Below are 18,852 nucleotides of genomic sequence, written 5' to 3' on the forward strand. Positions count from 1 at the left end.
GGTTCACACATCAGTTGCCACCGACGGAACCCATGGCCCGGAATCCATCTCTCAAGGTCGCTGCGTTTGAAGTGCAGTGCACCAACCACTACGCCACCACTCCCCACCTGCACGCCCCACCCCCAGCACACGACAACAATCGCCTACCCTGCTTGCCTTTCTCCTCCACGTGTTGCAGAGCGACAATGAGCTCCAAGCAGGGCCGAATCTGATGAAGGGGTGGGGGGGGGGGGGGAGAGAACACAATCTATTTTCATTTCTCGCGTGCCGTGTGCTTGCTACAAATAAAGGGGGGGGGGGGGGTGCGGGGAATGCGCACCCCCCCCCCCACCCCCCCCCCGTTTCGAGCCGCGTTGAACGAGCCGCCACCACCACAAGCGGAGCTGGCAGTGTGATTGTAAACAACACGGACAGAGACACAAATGGGCAAGTGCTCGTTTCACACCGTGCAGGTGGAACTGCATGGTGGGGGACGTCGTCAGGTCCCAGAGCGCCCGCCAAGGGGGGCTTCAAAATTGCGTATCGCGGCGATTCATAACACGGTCCGTCGGGGGGGGGGGGGGGGGGGGCTTCGAAACTTCAATTGGTCGGCATTGAGAAAATTTCGTCCATTTGCGTCAGATGTATTTTTTCACGTTTTGTTTATTTCTTGAATTATTCGCGATGAAATACGCCTGCACGCCAAGCCATGGTGAAACCTGTACGAGTCACAAGGGAACGGGCGGGGGTCCCGAAAACTGAAAATGCCTGCAGTCACTAGTGCAGGGGGAAAGCTTGAGAAAACACGAGGGCCAAGCTGAAACAGTCACTAGTGCAGGGGGAAAGGTTGAGAAAACACGAGGGCCAACCTGAAGCAGTCACTAGTGCAGGGGGAAAGGTTGAGAAAACACGAGGGCCAAGCTGAAGCAGTCACTAGTGCAGGGGGAAAGGTTGAGAAAACACGAGGGCCAACCTGAAGCAGTCACTAGTGCAGGGGGAAAGGTTGAGAAAACACGAGGGCCAAGCTGAAGCAGTCACTAGTGCAGGGGGAAAGGTTGAGAAAACACGAGGGCCAAGCTGAAACAGTCACTAGTGCAGGGGGAAAGGTTGAGAAAACACGAGGGCCAACCTGAAGCAGTCACTAGTGCAGGGGGAAAGGTTGAGAAAACACGAGGGCCAACCTGAAACAGTCACTAGTGCAGGGGGAAAGCTTGAGAAAACACGAGGGCCAAGCTGAAACAGTCACTAGTGCAGGGGGAAAGGTTGAGAAAACACGAGGGCCAAGCTGAAGCAGTCACTAGTGCAGGGGGAAAGGTTGAGAAAACACGAGGGCCAAGCTGAAGCAGTCACTAGTGCAGGGGGAAAGGTTGAGAAAACACGAGGGCCAACCTGAAACAGTCACTAGTGCAGGGGGAAAGGTTGAGAAAACACGAGGGCCAACCTGAAGCAGTCACTAGTGCAGGGAGAAAGGTTGAGAAAACACGAGGGCCAACCTGAAACAGTCACTAGTGCAGGGGGAAAGCTTGAGAAAACACGAGGGCCAAGCTGAAACAGTCACTAGTGCAGGGGGAAAGGTTGAGAAAACACGAGGGCCAAGCTGAAACAGTCACTAGTGCAGGGGGAAAGGTTGAGAAAACACGAGGGCCAACCTGAAGCAGTCACTAGTGCAGGGGGAAAGCTTGATAAAACACGAGGCCTAACCTGAAACAGTCACTAGTGCAGGGGGAAAGGTTGAGAAAACACGAGGGCCAAGCTGAAACAGTCACTAGTGCAGGGGGAAAGCTTGAGAAAACACGAGGGCCAACCTGAAGCAGTCACTAGTGCAGGGGGAAAGGTTGAGAAAACACGAGGGCCAAGCTGAAACAGTCACTAGTGCAGGGGGAAAGCTTGAGAAAACACGAGGGCCAACCTGAAGCAGTCACTAGTGCAGGGGGAAAGGTTGAGAAAACACGAGGGCCAAGCTGAAACAGTCACTAGTGCAGGGGGAAAGGTTGAGAAAACACGAGGGCCAACCTGAAGCAGTCACTAGTGCAGGGGGAAAGCTTGAGAAAACACGAGGGCCAACCTGAAGCAGTCACTAGTGCAGGGGGAAAGGTTGAGAAAACACGAGGCCTAACCTGAAACAGTCACTAGTGCAGGGGGAAAGCTTGAGAAAACACGAGGGCCAACCTGAAGCAGTCACTAGTGCAGGGGGAAAGCTTGAGAAAACACGAGGGCCAAGCTGAAGCAGTCACTAGTGCAGGGGGAAAGCTTGAGAAAACACGAGGGCCAAGCTGAGGCAGTCACTAGTGCAGGGGGAAAGGTTGGGAAAACACGAGGGCCAACCTGAAGCAGTCACTAGTGCGGGGGAAAGGTTGATAAAACACGAGGCCTAACCTGAAACAGTCACTAGTGCAGGGGGAAAGGTTGAGAAAACACGAGGGCCAACCTGAAGCAGTCACTAGTGCAGGGGGAAAGCTTGATAAAACACGAGGGCCAACCTGAAACAGTCACTAGTGCAGGGGGAAAGGTTGAGAAAACACGACGGCCAACCTGAAACAGTCACTAGTGCAGGGGGAAAGGTTGATAAAACACAAGGGCCAACCTGAAACAGTCACTAGTGCAGGGGGAAAGCTTGAGAAAACACGAGGGCCAAGCTGAAACAGTCACTAGTGCAGGGGGAAAGGTTGAGAAAACACGAGGGCCAAGCTGAAACAGTCACTAGTGCAGGGGGAAAGGTTGAGAAAACACGAGGGCCAAGCTGAAACAGTCACTAGTGCAGGGGGAAAGGTTGAGAAAACACGAGGGCCAAGCTGAAACAGTCACTAGTGCAGGGGGAAAGGTTGAGAAAACACGAGGGCCAACCTGAAACAGCCACTAGTGCAGGGGGAAAGCTTGATAAAACACGAGGCCTAACCTGAAACAGCACAGTTGGGAGTGAGACAGCTGCTTTATGATAGTGTCGCTTTATTTTAGGAGGTGCGTAAATGGATGTGGAACGTCAATAGGATCGTGATAAAAAAAAAACACGTAACACTTGCATGATGGTTTAATGCTACGTACACAAATGAACATGTGTCCGTGTATTCTTGCTGGCGACGTATGCCTGAAAAAATTGATATAGGTTGAACAAATAAAACGACACAAATCTGTTTTCTTACCGAAAGGATCCCATTGGTATACACAGGGCAATCTGGAGAATCACTGGAAAGAAACAGAAATTAGGCATATTCATGGTGGCATTAGTTGTTTGGATAAAACACAAACACATCCAATTTATACATTCATGTTATATATTTCATCAATGCAAATATATACTAAAGTATGAAGTTAAATATTGCATTTAAAATACAAAATCAATATTCATAGTTTATATTGAGGAATTTCTACGCTGGGGTGCACTGACTAACAGTGAAGCAGTCAAATAACCCTCCCTGCCCTGCCTGTGTGGCGTTTCGAGACCCCTCACTCTGCAGTGGGTTGATAAATGGGCTTCTGCATGCATGTTAGAGGCAATAATGGTTGTAAGTGGCACAAAAGGCTGTTGATATCAAAGCAAGTGGTCTACTGCGATGGCCGTGTGTGCCCTATTAAAACACTGGCCCATGCATTCACCGAGTTCGTGGGCAGGCGGCAAACGGACGTCGATGTGAAGATTCTCTATTCGGCTGCAATCGCTGAAATTAGCTATTGTGCAACTAGTTTCACGGCAACACTAATACATTTCACTCCCATGCACAGGAGGTTTCAAACTAAAACAGCGTCAAGTTCAAGTATATTTTCAGAGAACGTCATCTGTAAGGCGATAGTGGAGCAGCACAATCCAGCAATTGATGTTGTCTTCTTTGCTTGCATGTGGCAATATGTCCAGGAGCTTTATAACAATGTCGAGGTCTGCTAGCCACGAGGAGGGCTTCAGCAGAGAGTTCACGTAGGTGGACTCTTCCTCCTTCTCCGCAGAAGGAGGGCAGACTACAGTGCTTTAGCCATTGACCTTCAACAACTCAAAACAAGATTCCTACGTTCAAGGTTGTACAAAGTAATTTCCCAAATGCCAATTGCAATAGCTTAACACGCAGGCTTTTGCAGCCAATGTCACGATTCGTACTTTGATTTTTGGGTTAGGCCCCCGTAATAGTCTGACCAAATTTGTGTCATTAAGACCCTCCACTGTCCAACACAAGCACACACATTTAATTGTCACGTGGTGTAACGAGCATTTATATAGCCCCAGTCATTTTTGTTTCTGCTCAATGGTAAGTTGAAGAGCAATTCTCACAACCAAAAATTAGCAATTCTGTCAGCAGTGGCCTTGAAACTACATATCAAACTGGAATCATAATTAATTATTGAATACTTAATGAGACATCCTGGATATTTTCCTTATGTTTAAAGGAGTTACAAATGAAACATCGTGCATATATTCGCTACATTTGGTTGTGAGAATTGTTATTTAACTTACCGGTGGGCTGAAACAAAACACTTGCACACGACATGACAATTTAATTTGTGTGGCCGAGTCGGGTCTTAACGACACAAAAATGGTCAAAAATTGTGGCCTAAACCAAGAATCTATTATGAATGCTAATTGCTTTGTTTGCAAATTGATAACTGCCTCAAAGAAAGTGTAGGAAATGCTTATCGCATTTGGACAACAACCATTGACCGCTGAGTCATACGCCACATTTTATTATTAATGTCCGTACACACGTGCACACTTAAGGAAACTATAATGCACTGATTTTATCAAATGTGAAAAAATGTTAGTCCTACTGTGAGCATCGCTAAGTGATTTAGACTCCATATTAAAAATAAAACCTTTATACCCTCTATGATAAAAAAAAAATTAATACTGTAAGCACGTAATATTCGACAGATCGCAGCACGTGCGTTAGCCTGCCCAGTCCACACTGATCAAAATCACTTTGCAAAGAAAATAGAATTTCAATTTAACAGAATGCAATATACTTGATAATCTCGGCTAAGATATTCCTACGGGACTTATGGAATATACTGTGGTTTAACCCAGCTTGACTCTTCAGTGCATCTTCCCTCCGCCACAAAATCTATCACCCAACCATTGTTGGGTTCTACATCCTGTTAGTGGTTGATTAAATGAGAGTAGACAATCAGCTACAGAACAGTAAAGTCAATTTGAAATTGGGTATAGTTTAGGTAATCACAAGGCATATAAGGAGAGTGGCAGCATTACAACCAGGGAGGAGGGTACATAGCAAAGAGACAGTGACAATGATTTTACAGTGGGATACTGAGAGCGCGAGGGGACATGTGGCGTAGTGGCAAGCGCACTGCGCTACGAACCCAGATGACCAGAGTTTTAGTCCGAGTCATCGCTAACATCAGTGGCGAGTCATACCCGATCCTGCTCTGATAACTCCCCATTCTGGACAAACCAATACGGCAAAAAGGGGCAATGTTCCAAACGTCCCAGACTAAGCTACCTCGAATTTTCTTTAAAAAAAAAAAAACAGAGATACTCTTGAGAGATTTGAACACGATTCAAATTTCAGGTCCCTGTAAATTGTTCGATGGGATATATGATTTCAAACTATTTGAGCCATGACCTCCAAATTACAACCCTCAACTAAAGTAGGGGCTTTCAAATCACCATTTAGGTCCTTCATAATTAAGCTAAACCCTTGACGCTTTAAAAAATAAGTGTGTTCCATTTCAGAAATGTGTTTAGGCCAGCTGGCTGAGTGGTAAAGTGAGCGGCTTGCAATCGGGATGTTGCTGCAAGTTCAAATCCTGGTTTTGGTGTTGACTGTACCCACCCATCCCTCCGAGGTTGATAAAATTGTTATCACTTTGTGGGGAAGTCAAAAGTGTTTATGCTATGGATAGACTCTCCCCCACCATGGGAATGTGGTATTTCCACCACTGGCTCAGATCTGTAAATGAGGAAAGAAGCACCGCCTGAATGCTCAATTGAGCAGGAAATCACTTTGAATTAGATTTTTACTATCTGTTTAGAGTGAAATGGTGAAAGAAAAAAATGGCAAAAATTAGTAACATTTATGTCCTCAGATTTCTGCATGCATATAAATTCCCAAAGTACGATACCCATGATAAAAAGTTTTAACGTTTCTGCATGAATTGTCGTCACTTTTCAATGGGTTTTTGAAGTGATGGTCTCCTACGCCTCATATTTCCCCCCCCCCCCCAAAAAAAAAACACATAAAAAATGGTTACAGAGATAAAACTGCAAAAATGCGCAGAAATGTTATGACCTGACTTGGTGATGCAGGAAGTGAGCAAAAATTACAAACTTCTCACAGCAGTAGTCCCTCAAAAAAATGGCACATTCACATTGAACTATCGATACACAGGTATGGATCCAAGTTACAAATCACATTTGTAAAATGTGGCTGCATCTAGCACTAATATTCTGCTTCAGGATATTTTTGAAGGGATGCATGCCAGCCTCACCTCTCTTCCAACTTAAGCTCCACCTCAAGCGACGTTTTGTCCTACAAATGAGAAAACAGTCATTGCGTTTTGCAACGGACAGGCACAATACAGCCATCTGAATAAATTGCTCAATTATCTTCCATGCTCCATTGGATAGATTATCCAAAGTGGTCAACAGCAGATGTTCTTTGGACAAGAGCCCGTGAGGTCCTCCAATGAGGTCCAACTATCTGAAGATTTATGGACAGAGGACACCATGTATTTGGTGAAAAAAAGTTAAATACTACTGCATCATTCGTAACTGATTTTTTGGAGGGGTGGGGCCACAATAATTTGACCAAATAAGTGTCTTCAGAAAGCCTCAACACTCAACACAGCCAAACAAATTGTTACATGTACAAGCGTTCAGCATGCCAGTTATTACTTTTTCAGTGCACTGTTAACTTCCAACCAAATTTAGCAATAAAGAAGATCTGATTGCTAAATTTGGTTGTAAGAATTGTTTGGCTGTGTCGGGTAGTGGAGGGTTCCTAATGACATATCTGGTCAGAACATGACATGGTCCAACATAAAAACCAATTCCGAATCGTAATATTGACTACAAAAACATACGTGTTAAGTTTACCACTGCGTAGGTTTTTTTTAAATTGTGTTGAACAGCTTTTCAATGGATTTTCATGTTGTATTTTGTGTTGTTCATGATATTCGACGATTCAGTCTACATGCTGAATTCAATTGCTGAAGAAGCTCCCAGCATGCCGAGCGAAACATCGAAAATTGTGAACACGAAATAAATAATTGTTTTTAGAAAATTCCAGCTCTGCTACAACTGTTGATGAATACGATACAAGGATGTTACACATGTACACTGTGCACATACAAAATGTTTCATTTCAAAAAGAAAAAATATGCAGTCGCACACTGTGTTCAATTGACATCCACGCAGCGTGCTTCTAAGAACACAATTATATTCGCTCCAATCCTCTTTCACCCCCTCCCAGAGAAGATTACCTTTCTTTTACTGTGGGTGGTTAATTTGGCCATGGTAACAGCCTGTAATGGCCCACTTTTTGGGAAGAGCATTACGGGATCATTAACCTCCAGAATCCACATACACAGCTTCTTCTAGATGGCGCCAAACAAATCACCAAGGAAGTCCAAAGATACGGGGGCTATGAAATGGCTGGCCTTTAACAGACATCGGGAAGGAAAACATTCACTTTTTTTTAATAGAGACCATTTTGTTTTCCCCCATATATAGGTCAATTTAAAAATGCCAAGCCACAAAATAAAACAATCTGCAATAATTAATTGATATGGTCCGCTGTGCGTTTTCTCTCTAGGCCTGATGCGTGCCTTGTAAGCCAATGGCTTTAAAATATTTGGAACACGCGTGCATCCAAAGTGATGGAAGAATTCTTTTGACCGTAAAAAAAAAGATACCCATTGTTTAAAACTAGGCAAGAACCCATTGAGGCCTCCGTCTCATTTTCGACGGAGGCCTTGTGCCATAAAAGCAATACAATATAGTAAACAATTATTAAAAATCGTTCTAAGAGAACTGCACATTGACCAGCATGGTGAAATGGAGTCAAATAACTCCCATGACCAGTATAGCATGGAAAGGCCTTCATGCAGCAATAGATTAACAATAGGCTGTGTATACATATATACCATATAATATAGCTATAATTAGATATATTTAAAAAAAACATCAAGCAAGGTCGTGATATGAGCATACCATTTCAAGTAAAAGGTATTTCAGGATAAGGTATAAAATATTATTGAGTAGCAATTGCATTCGTAATGTCCAAACAAGGTGACTGCTAGGAATCAATGGCGATCCAATATTGTTCCATGCACACAGTGTTGTCATCATCATTATCTATCTACTGCTAGATGAAAGGCTCACCATGTTGCCACTCGGTTTATGATGCCACAATCAATAATCGCTCCCACGTATCAACTTATAACATCGCTCCCATTCTGCAGCTGTCATCCTCCTGGGCCATCAACCCTTCTAGCAATGAGTCCTGACCAAGCACACTTGTCTTGACAGTCATCCAACCATACGTATCTAATTTGTTTGTTCTGCTATCCACATGTTCCTCTTTCCATCTCAGTTTAACTCATGGCATGCATCTCTCTATGCTGCTTGGTGCACCTTTCAGCTTTTAATCCATTCTCTTTGTCAATGTCCATGCTTCTGATCTGTGTCATAGCAGGTGATATACACCAATTTAAAAAAAAAACCCTTTAATAGTCACACAGGGAAGAGTAGACCAAATACACTCTAAAGGGGCTCCAGAGGTCCTTCATGAACACTGCTACCGCTTCTGCCAGGAGTGGACTTGGGCAAGCAACTGCTGTGATGCACCTTTTCACAATGCTCACCTTCTCGTCAAGAATGTAGTTTTTGTGGATTTTCTCTCCAACTTCCAAACTTTCGACGTCCACCAGCAATTTTGAGATGATGTCATCCTTCATCATGTCAGCATCGTACACGGTGAGCTCCAGCACGTTCTACGGTGGTGGTGGTGGAGGAGGAGGAGGAGGCGATGGCAACACTTTATTCAGACACTGCACCAGCCCTGCCTGATCAAGGCTAACAACACGTGCAACATTATGAGACCTCCTTTGCCAGAAACAAGATATAGGAATAGGTTTTACCCTTTTAACTGGCACAAAAAACTGACACCTGCAGCACTTGAAATTTCAGCAAACACAGCAATCTATTTATACGGATAATTTTCAAGGAAAAGAAACCTCCAAATTACTCCCACTAATCTCAATACTCTGTGAATAGTTTAACTCTCGCCTCTTAGATATGGATGTCTCTTTTTTTAACCGTCTTCAATCGCCCGTTGAGTAAAAAGGAAGAGGCCATTAGAAATTCCAGCAATGGCCACACGTTGTGCAGAAGACACAGGACATGTTACACATTCGAGAATGCCACGATTACAAAAAAAACATTTTATACAAAGCAATTATTCTTAAGGATAACTTCATACAAATTTAGATACAACGATTATCAAAAGCAGCACTAAGAGATCCAGAAGTAACAAAATGGTTATCATCAATAAATCATTTTCAACCTTAACAAGTGCCGTTTCCGTACTATGCATCGCTCTAAAGCCCGCCTGAAATGTCTCAAACAACTCGAATTCTGAAAGCTGATATTTTACCTGCCGAGCCACCACATGCTCAAAAATTTTCGACGAAAAAAGGGTAAATAGAGAATATTGGTCGAACATTTGTGAGACTCAGGGTTCAGATTTGGTTTCTTTAGTAATGGAATGGTTGCCAATTTAAAAGAACGAAGTACCACACCAGTGCTAAGGGGGTGATTACATGAAAAACTGACACCACCAAGAGAAGTTTAAATGGCTGCTACCATTGCACCTACGATTAGCACGGTTGGCTACGTACGGTGCTAAAGAAGTTCAACATAAATACATAGACTCGCACAGTGACCCAGTTCTTTAGAACTGCTTTTTGTATTTAGTTTATTGTCCTTCCCCTGCACCTCTGATTAGCACGGTTGGCTACGTACGGTGCGAAATAAGTTCATCATGGATACATACAGACGAGGCCGCCTCATATAGGTAATAACCAAAGTAATAAAACTAAATAACGAAACTTAAATATGTCGAGAAAATGAGTCAACCAAACCTGTCAACCCCTTATCAGCGCCCTACCTTATTACAGACCAATTCAGACCTCATTGGTCACCCCGTGCCCTTATAAATCTCAACGTTCATCCAACAAAGCCCCATCACGAGGGAGAAACACAAACAAATAGACATTTTATTTTGCCCGCATTGAAACGGCTGTACGCCGTATGGACCTGAAAACTCAATTTCCCTGTACAAGAATACGGGGTAAACCGTGTGGGTTGATAGGTATGGTCAATTAATCATTATATAAAAGGATGAAACGATTTAAAATGATTTAATACGTTCCAAAGATAGATTGCAAGATAAAAGATACCGTTCGCAAGCAGCACAGTGCGCCAGGCATGTCAACCAATTCCCCAACACAAACACAGAGTACACATCCACACAAAGACAAATACAGATGATCGCCTACCCTCGTTAAGCTCAAGTCAATGGATTCATCGTGAAGTTCACTAACTGCACCGTGTTGCTACCCCCCCATCCCACCATTACATTACGCAGCTCAAAACACAACTATCAATCTTGCAACTCACTTGTATGATCGGAGGAAAGGAGTAACATGACTGGACAGTTTTTAACGGAGGCAAATCAACACTCTAAAGATTTCACCACCTAAGTGCGTGAATATATCCCTTTAAAGCAGTGGTTCATAACCTTTACTGGAGCCTTGCGCCCCGATTTGGTTCTCAATCATTAAAACAATGTTTATTAATAGATACATCGGGTTTGATGAAACAAAGTAGTTGCACTTACTGCCCGTGCTTAATCTGTCTTTCGATGATTTATTAACCTTCTAAAAACTATCTGGCCATGTCTCGCACCCCCAGAAAGGGCATCTCGCACCACCAATCGGAAGAACCACTGCTTTAAAGGAACACACACACACACTCTCGTGAATACACGTGTGCTTTCTGCACATTTAGTTACTGTAATCGGGTTTTTTTTTAATCAGCATCTGGTTAAAATTCTGGCAAACAACGCTGCTGAATGTCAAGTAGGATGCGAGGCCAATGTGGCAGGTAATGCATGGCCCATCTGTATGGAAAACAAAACTTGTAATTATTGCCACTTAGTGGAGCCATTTGTCAGATGATAAGCTCAAGGAGATAAGCTGATAACCGTGTCAACGTTGGTGCCTGATGTGTTTTTTTTTAAATTGGGTTTTGGAGACGCAAGGCGCATTCTAAATGTCGTTCCGTAACAATCTATGTGACCACACTGCAAAGCAATGTTATCGCCACTTGCGGGGGGGGGGGGGGATAATAATAAAAATACAATGTTGGCATTAAATTTTGATTTAAAGCTTTCGTGACTGCAGTAATTCATATTCTTAGTTTTTTCGGTAAAGTCACGTTGAAGAGAAACAACAAAATATATATAAAACAATAAAAAATTCTCACGACGTTTCGACCATAACTCAAACGGTCATCATCAGGTGTGGCGGTTTGCATAAATTTATTTTGAAAACGACATATTTATTTATTTATATAAAAATAACGTTTGCGTCACGCGCAACGATGGCAGTTTGCCCAGGACTAGTCCATCTATTTTTTAAAAAGAGGAGGGGGGAGACGAAATTTGTTTTTATGTATGCTGTCTGAAAGCCAGACAGCATACATAAAGCCTACCGTGTTTAAAAAGCCTACCGTGTTTAAGGTCTGCTTTATGTTCACGAATGCGGTCCGAGATATGGCGTTTGGTTTCTCCAATGTAACTACTACCACAGAGGCAACTTAGTTTGTAGACACCAGGGTATTGTATGTCCGGAATCACATCTTTTACAGACGGAACCAGATCACGGATTTTATGTAATGTGTTGAAACGGACCTGGATCTTGTGTTTATTCAAGATTTTGGAGATCTTTTTTGTGATCCCAGCAATGTAGGGTAAAGTGATGGTTTTGAAAGGCTCCTCAAGAGGGTTCTTCTTCATGGTTTGAGTGATAGCTTTGCGGATTGTATAGTCGGAGTAACCATTAGCCCTAAGAGCTTGGTGTACGTGCTTGAGTTCACTGCTTATGTGTTCCTGGTCGGATATGCATTGGGCTCTATGATACAGAGTCTTGATGAGAGAATTCTTCTGTGATGGATGGTGGTGGGAATCCGGTTTCAGATAAGCATCCGTATGGGTAGCTTTCCTGTAGACAGAGTGGCTCATTGAACCATCAGGTCTCTTTTTAATTAGGACATCCAAAAAAGGTATCTTGCCATCTATTTCGACTTCCATGGTAAATCTGATGGCTGGGTGTATGGAATTGATGTGGTCGAAGAATTGGTCTAGAGCAGGCCGGCCATGTGGCCAGATGACAAAAGTGTCATCCACGTACCTCTTCCATAAGGTTGGGCGCAGAGTGGCAGTCTGGATGGCGTCAGTCTCAAATTTCTCCATGAAAATGTTAGCTATAACTGGAGAAAGGGGGGAGCCCATTGGGGTGCCCTCAGTTTGTTTGTAGAAAGTTCCATTCCAAGTGAAGTATGTATTGGTTAAACAGTGTCTCACCAGGGGGGGTACCTCAGTGTTTAGTCCTTGATGAACCAAGTCTTCAATGATTGCAATGGTGTCAGGTACAGGAACCTTGGTGAATAAGGAAACTACATCAAAACTGACAAGCAGGTCGTCTGGGGACAGGGAAATACCCTTGATTGTTGATACCAGGTGAGTAGAATTTTGTACCGCAGAGGTGGTCTTTCCAGTGAAAGGACGCAGGATTTCAGACAAAAAACGAGCTAGTTTGTAGGTGGGGGAGCTGATAGTAGAGACTATGGGACGAAGAGGTGTATCAACTTTATGTATTTTTGGTAAGCCGTATAATCTTGGTGGCCTGGCAGCAGAAGGTTTCAACGAAAACTGTTTAGATTGATCAATTAATGCGGTTGAATCAGAAATTATTTTGTTGGTTTGTGTGACGAGGCTGTTGGTGGGATCTCTTTTTATTTTTGTATAACTACCATCGTCGAGTAATTCTTTAATCAGACTTATACGCACAGAACTAGATCAGTTAGACAAGACACTCTACAAATCACACTTATCATTGACGGCAATAATGTCCACATCGGATTGGGAACATGTAGACAATATGACTGCCTCTTCAGCTGCTACTATGTCGACCAAATGTAAGGAAAACCTGATTTCCAAATTTAACCTCCTCTTCAACAAAAGACCGGACCCACACACCAAAAAGTTAGACGTTAATAAAGTCGTAATTAATCGCAGTAACAGTTCTATTTCCGATGGTCTGAAATCCGTTTTAGCTAAAGGTCTAAACTTTGCAGTCACACCTAAACACATACCAGTTAATGATATAATTGCCCAAGTAGACGTTGCTCTCAGGGGCCTGGGTCACATCGCTGCAGACGTAGCAAGATCTGAAATCGCTGCAACCCTCAAAAACGCTAAGATGCCAGCTAGCAACCTCAGCAAAGATGAGCGTTTTGAATTATATAAATTAAAAAAGAGGAATGATATTGTAGTTCTCTCAGCTGACAAAGGCAATGCTACTGTTATCATGGATAAAATAGAATACAACAACAAAATTAAAGAATTACTCGACGATGGTAGTTATACAAAAATAAAAAGAGATCCCACCAACAGCCTCGTCACACAAACCAACAAAATAATTTCTGATTCAACCGCATTAATTGATCAATCTAAACAGTTTTCGTTGAAACCTTCTGCTGCCAGGCCACCAAGATTATACGGCTTACCAAAAATACATAAAGTTGATACACCTCTTCGTCCCATAGTCTCTACTATCAGCTCCCCCACCTACAAACTAGCTCGTTTTTTGTCTGAAATCCTGCGTCCTTTCACTGGAAAGACCACCTCTGCGGTACAAAATTCTACTCACCTGGTATCAACAATCAAGGGTATTTCCCTGTCCGCAGACCTGCTTGTCAGTTTTGATGTAGTTTCCTTATTCACCAAGGTTCCTGTACCTGACACCATTGCAATCATTGAAGACTTGGTTCATCAAGGACTAAACACTGAGGTACCCCCCCTGGTGAGACACTGTTTAACCAATACATACTTCACTTGGAATGGAACTTTCTACAAACAAACTGAGGGCACCCCAATGGGCTCCCCCCTTTCTCCAGTTATAGCTAACATTTTCATGGAGAAATTTGAGACTGACGCCATCCAGACTGCCACTCTGCGCCCAACCTTATGGAAGAGGTACGTGGATGACACTTTTGTCATCTGGCCACATGGCCGGCCTGCTCTAGACCAATTCTTCGACCACATCAATTCCATACACCCAGCCATCAGATTTACCATGGAAGTCGAAATAGATGGCAAGATACCTTTTTTGGATGTCCTAATTAAAAAGAGACCTGATGGTTCAATGAGCCACTCTGTCTACAGGAAAGCTACCCATACGGATGCTTATCTGAAACCGGATTCCCACCACCATCCATCACAGAAGAATTCTCTCATCAAGACTCTGTATCATAGAGCCCAATGCATATCCGACCAGGAACACATAAGCAGTGAACTCAAGCACGTACACCAAGCTCTTAGGGCTAATGGTTACTCCGACTATACAATCCGCAAAGCTATCACTCAAACCATGAAGAAGAACCCTCTTGAGGAGCCTTTCAAAACCATCACTTTACCCTACATTGCTGGGATCACAAAAAAGATCTCCAAAATCTTGAATAAACACAAGATCCAGGTCCGTTTCAACACATTACATAAAATCCGTGATCTGGTTCCGTCTGTAAAAGATGTGATTCCGGACATACAATACCCTGGTGTCTACAAACTAAGTTGCCTCTGTGGTAGTAGTTACATTGGAGAAACCAAACGCCATATCTCGGACCGCATTCGTGAACATAAAGCAGACCTTAAACACGGTAGGACCAACACCTCGGCCGTAGCAGATCATTGTTCTAATTCAGTAGGCTCACATGCCATTGACTTTTCCAAGACGGAGGTTCTTTGTAAGCCATCTGGCTTCCATGAGAGATTCGTTCATGAGGCTATCCACATATACAAACACAGAGACAATTTCAACCGAGAAGATGGATTCTATCTTAGCAATCATTGGAAAGATTTGATAAATCATTTCACTTCTTGATTGATTGTTCACGCTTACAGTGGCTTTCAGACAGCATACATAAAAACAAATTTCGTCTCCCCCCTCCTCTTTTTAAAAAATAGATGGACTAGTCCTGGGCAAACTGCCATCGTTGCGCGTGACGCAAACGTTATTTTTATATATATATATAAATAAATAAATATGCCGTTTTCAAAATACATTTATGCAAACCGCCACACCTGATGATGACCGTTTGAGTTATGGTCGAAACGTCGTGAGAATTTTTTTATTGTTTTATATATTTTGTTATTTTGTTGTTTCTCTTCAACGTGACTTTACCGAAAAAAACTAAGAATATAATGTTGGCATTGTTGACGGCTGTTGATTGAATGTTAAATCACACTACATTGGTAAACGTGTAAGACGTAAAAAAAGGCCCAGATGGCGGAGGCTTTACATGATGCAATGCTGCAAGTCTGAGCGCAAATATGACGCTGCATTCACAACAATGAAGGCTCAATTTTGATTTAAAGCTTTCGTGACTGCAGGGATTCATATTCTTGATTCTTTAGATAAAGTAATAATAAAAATATAAAACGTAAAAAAATGCTTTATATTTCTATTATTTAATTGTTTCCCTTCTACGTGACTTTACGGAAAGAACCAAGAATAACAATGAAGGCGTTGTGGCAATGAATGCCTTCACATTTCTGCATTTAAGTTTGCGTCAACCACTAAACCCACTTGTTGCCGTCGTCATTGAATACCTCCATCCCTCATTTTCCTCCATTCCTTCAGTTAGTTCTTGTCCAGCAGTGGTCTATGAATTATTATTTGAGCTCATCTCACTGCCGGCCTCCACTTTTTTCGCCTTCTCTCAATCTCTACGCCGCGTCCATTGTTGTTCGCCAGTTGAATCATTTGGCGGGACCCCGGGGTCCCGCAAAAATCAGGTCAATAATTATAATTATTGTTCAGTCCGCCCACTCGTGATCCCGACAGCAACGCGCCGCCCGCCCAGACTCGCGCCAACAAGCGCCAGCAGCAGCAGGCGGCGATCACCACGATGGGCGCCACCCCACCAGCCAAACGCGAGCCCGGGGGGGCGTCCGCCGCAGTCGCGTGCGGCGACGACGCCCTCCGGTCAGCCGTCGATCCTCAGCTTCTTTGCCAAGGCGAGCCCGCCGCCCCCCCAGGCGGTGAATTTAACGTGTTTATGTAATGTTTCAACTTTTTACGAAACGTAGTGCCCCGAGTAGCTCTCGACGAGGCCAATCGATTGACCACTAGTTTTGTTGTCGGTAAAGGCGACAAGACTCGTGTCGCTACGCGGGTTTTCCCACCCCGGGGCAGTGATGGGACCCCGGGGTCCCGCCAATTAGCTTCAGTTGTGCTGGAGATCGTGTCGTGCCCATACCCACTTGATTCATTTTGATTTAACAGCAGCATTGGTGACCCCTGTTCTCTTCCCTTTATTATTCATGCCTTACCCAATCTCTTTGACTCAAGGCCATAATTATAATATATATTGGAGGGGACACATCCCCCCCCCCCCCCCAATATTCAAGCTCAAAATGTCCACCCCCAATATATTGCTTTAAAATAGATTTCTGTTTATATGAATGTGGTTATGGTTGTACTTTATTAATCACTAATCTCTGCCATTACATAGAATGAAGAAAAGGTAAAAAAGATAAAAGAGCAATGTAATACAATACACTATTAGACATTATTGTAAAAAATAAATAAGTTAATTTCTTTTTAAGTGTTAGTTAAGTTAAGTGTTAGTTCTTTTTAAAATATTTTAGGCAGGAAATTAGTTTTCAAATTTAGATTTTTTTTCTGGGGGAGGACCCCCAGACCCCCTGGAAGATTTGGTCCCCCCCCCCAATGTTGACTCCATGGCTACAGCCTTGCTTTGACTTACTCCTAATGTAGACTTAAAACGTTCGTGACTGCAGGAATTAATATTCTTGGTTCTTTTCGTAAAGTCACGTGGATAAAAAACAAAAAATCAAAATTTGAAGCAAAAAACCCACGACGTTTCGATCGCAAGGCTTTTAATTTCGATTTTTTTTGTTTTCTATCTACGTGACTTTACCGAAAGAAACCAAGAATATATTACTCCTAATGTAATTATTTTCGTAGGTCGTTGGCAAATTGTGTAGCTTTACGACCGTATGTGCCATCCGTAAAATGTGCACTGCCGTGCGATATGCGCTTTGCACACCATCGCTTATTTGAACAGCTACTGGGGAAGAGAGATCTGCTGACCTAGGAATTGTCCACCAATAGCAGTTTGTCATCTCCAGCGTTAATTTTGTTCGTGAAATTAGTGATGAAAATATTCTTCAATTAATGAAAGTGCGTTTTATCCCAGTCAACGATGAGCGAGTTGTCGGAATTCGTCAAAGTGCGACGATGACTGCAACTGCCCGCAAAGGCGTGACTTTGACGATATTGAATTAGCACGTCTGAATAAAGGTGAAGATAATTTAGTTGTGCAATTAGACTGAAGTTCATTGAGGAAAGACGACCTTTGTAACTGTGCGATATATGTTTGTACTGTAAAGGGATTTATTTAATTTACAGATTCACTGACCTGAAAGTATTTGGGAGGGGTATAAAATGGCACACAAATCACAACAATATTTAACAACCAAGAGCGGTAATAGGTTTTTACCCTTTTATCTGGCAACAAAACCGACACCTTTTTACAAGGGATCATGTTTGCATTAACCACAATACTTGCGGTCAAAATGCAAAAAAACCAGCACTCTGATAATGTATGCATTGTCCTTGAAATTGATTGGTCCACACCAGAGACAGCTTTTGTTAGAACCCAGTCCATATGGTGTCCGACCAGATGACGCCAAAAGGCACTATATAACAAAAGCTGTCTCTGGTGTGGACCAATCAATTTCAAGGACAATGCATACATTATCAGAGTGCTGTTTTTTTTTGCATTTTGACCGCAAGTATTGTGGTTAATGCAAACATGATCACTTGTAAAAAGGTGTCAGTTTTGTTGCCAGATAAAAGGGTAAAAACCTATTATCATATTTTGCTACTGGCAAAGGAGGTCTCATGATGATGATGATGAACCAAGAGTGGCTTTATTGTGGCTGCTTTAGCCAACTGAACCAATATAACGGCATTTCAAACCGCAGACTAATACTTGATTGCAATGCCACATGTTGTCATTGAATAGACCAACAGCGATTCAAATATATATAATGCTACGTTGACACTGGAGTGTCTCTATGCTGGTCGAGCCATTAAGACTCCATGTACTCAGCCTTTCTCATGCTTAACCTCCTCTCCCTGGCATCCTCCATAAATATGGCAGTGGTGATTAAAACGGTGTTTTCAAAACAAGTTTAACTGCTATTACAGCAGCTTAACAGGAACCGTAATGGTTTTGTAATTATTTGTGGAGTGTGTATTTTTTATCATAATCACTGCCGGGTGAAGTCAAAACGAAAAAAAAAACAAGTTCATGGTATGCCGCATCTTCGCATTTGCGTTCACCCCATGACGTCACGAGCTGGCCTGGGTGGTGGGCCCAGCTCTGAGAGTGCGTGACGTTTGGTTTTCATTGCAGAGATCCGAGAGCCCCATGATGTGGAGTTAAACAGCAATGGTACGACTACGTAGGTGTCCGCGGTGATGCCGTACAGCTCTCCGATGACGCGATGCGTCTTTGGTTTGCACCGTGCGTCATTCGGCATGATCAACCGATGTTTG

General features: G+C 43.1%; 1 protein-coding gene across 2 annotated transcripts in view; it reads right to left on the reverse strand.

Annotated features, from left to right (window-relative positions):
• PLA2G4F (phospholipase A2 group IVF) overlaps window positions 1-18,852 on the reverse strand; it is a 55,631-nt gene that overhangs the window by 21,594 nt on the left and 15,185 nt on the right. For both annotated transcript variants that reach the window (XM_032952187.2, XM_076066336.1), the window contains exons 5-8: window positions 8,785-8,913; window positions 6,409-6,449; window positions 3,120-3,162; window positions 148-208 (exon numbers count right to left, since the gene is read on the reverse strand). In XM_032952187.2, the coding sequence (XP_032808078.1) occupies window positions 148-208; window positions 3,120-3,162; window positions 6,409-6,449; window positions 8,785-8,913 (274 nt within the window). The remainder of the gene's footprint in view (window positions 1-147; window positions 209-3,119; window positions 3,163-6,408; window positions 6,450-8,784; window positions 8,914-18,852) is intronic.

Source organism: Petromyzon marinus, chromosome 11 (genome assembly GCF_048934315.1).
Source record: "Petromyzon marinus isolate PM22_M1 ecotype Great Lakes invasive population chromosome 11, UKy_Petmar_22M1.pri1.0, whole genome shotgun sequence".
In the NCBI taxonomy this organism is placed as follows: domain Eukaryota; kingdom Metazoa; phylum Chordata; class Hyperoartia; order Petromyzontiformes; family Petromyzontidae; genus Petromyzon; species Petromyzon marinus.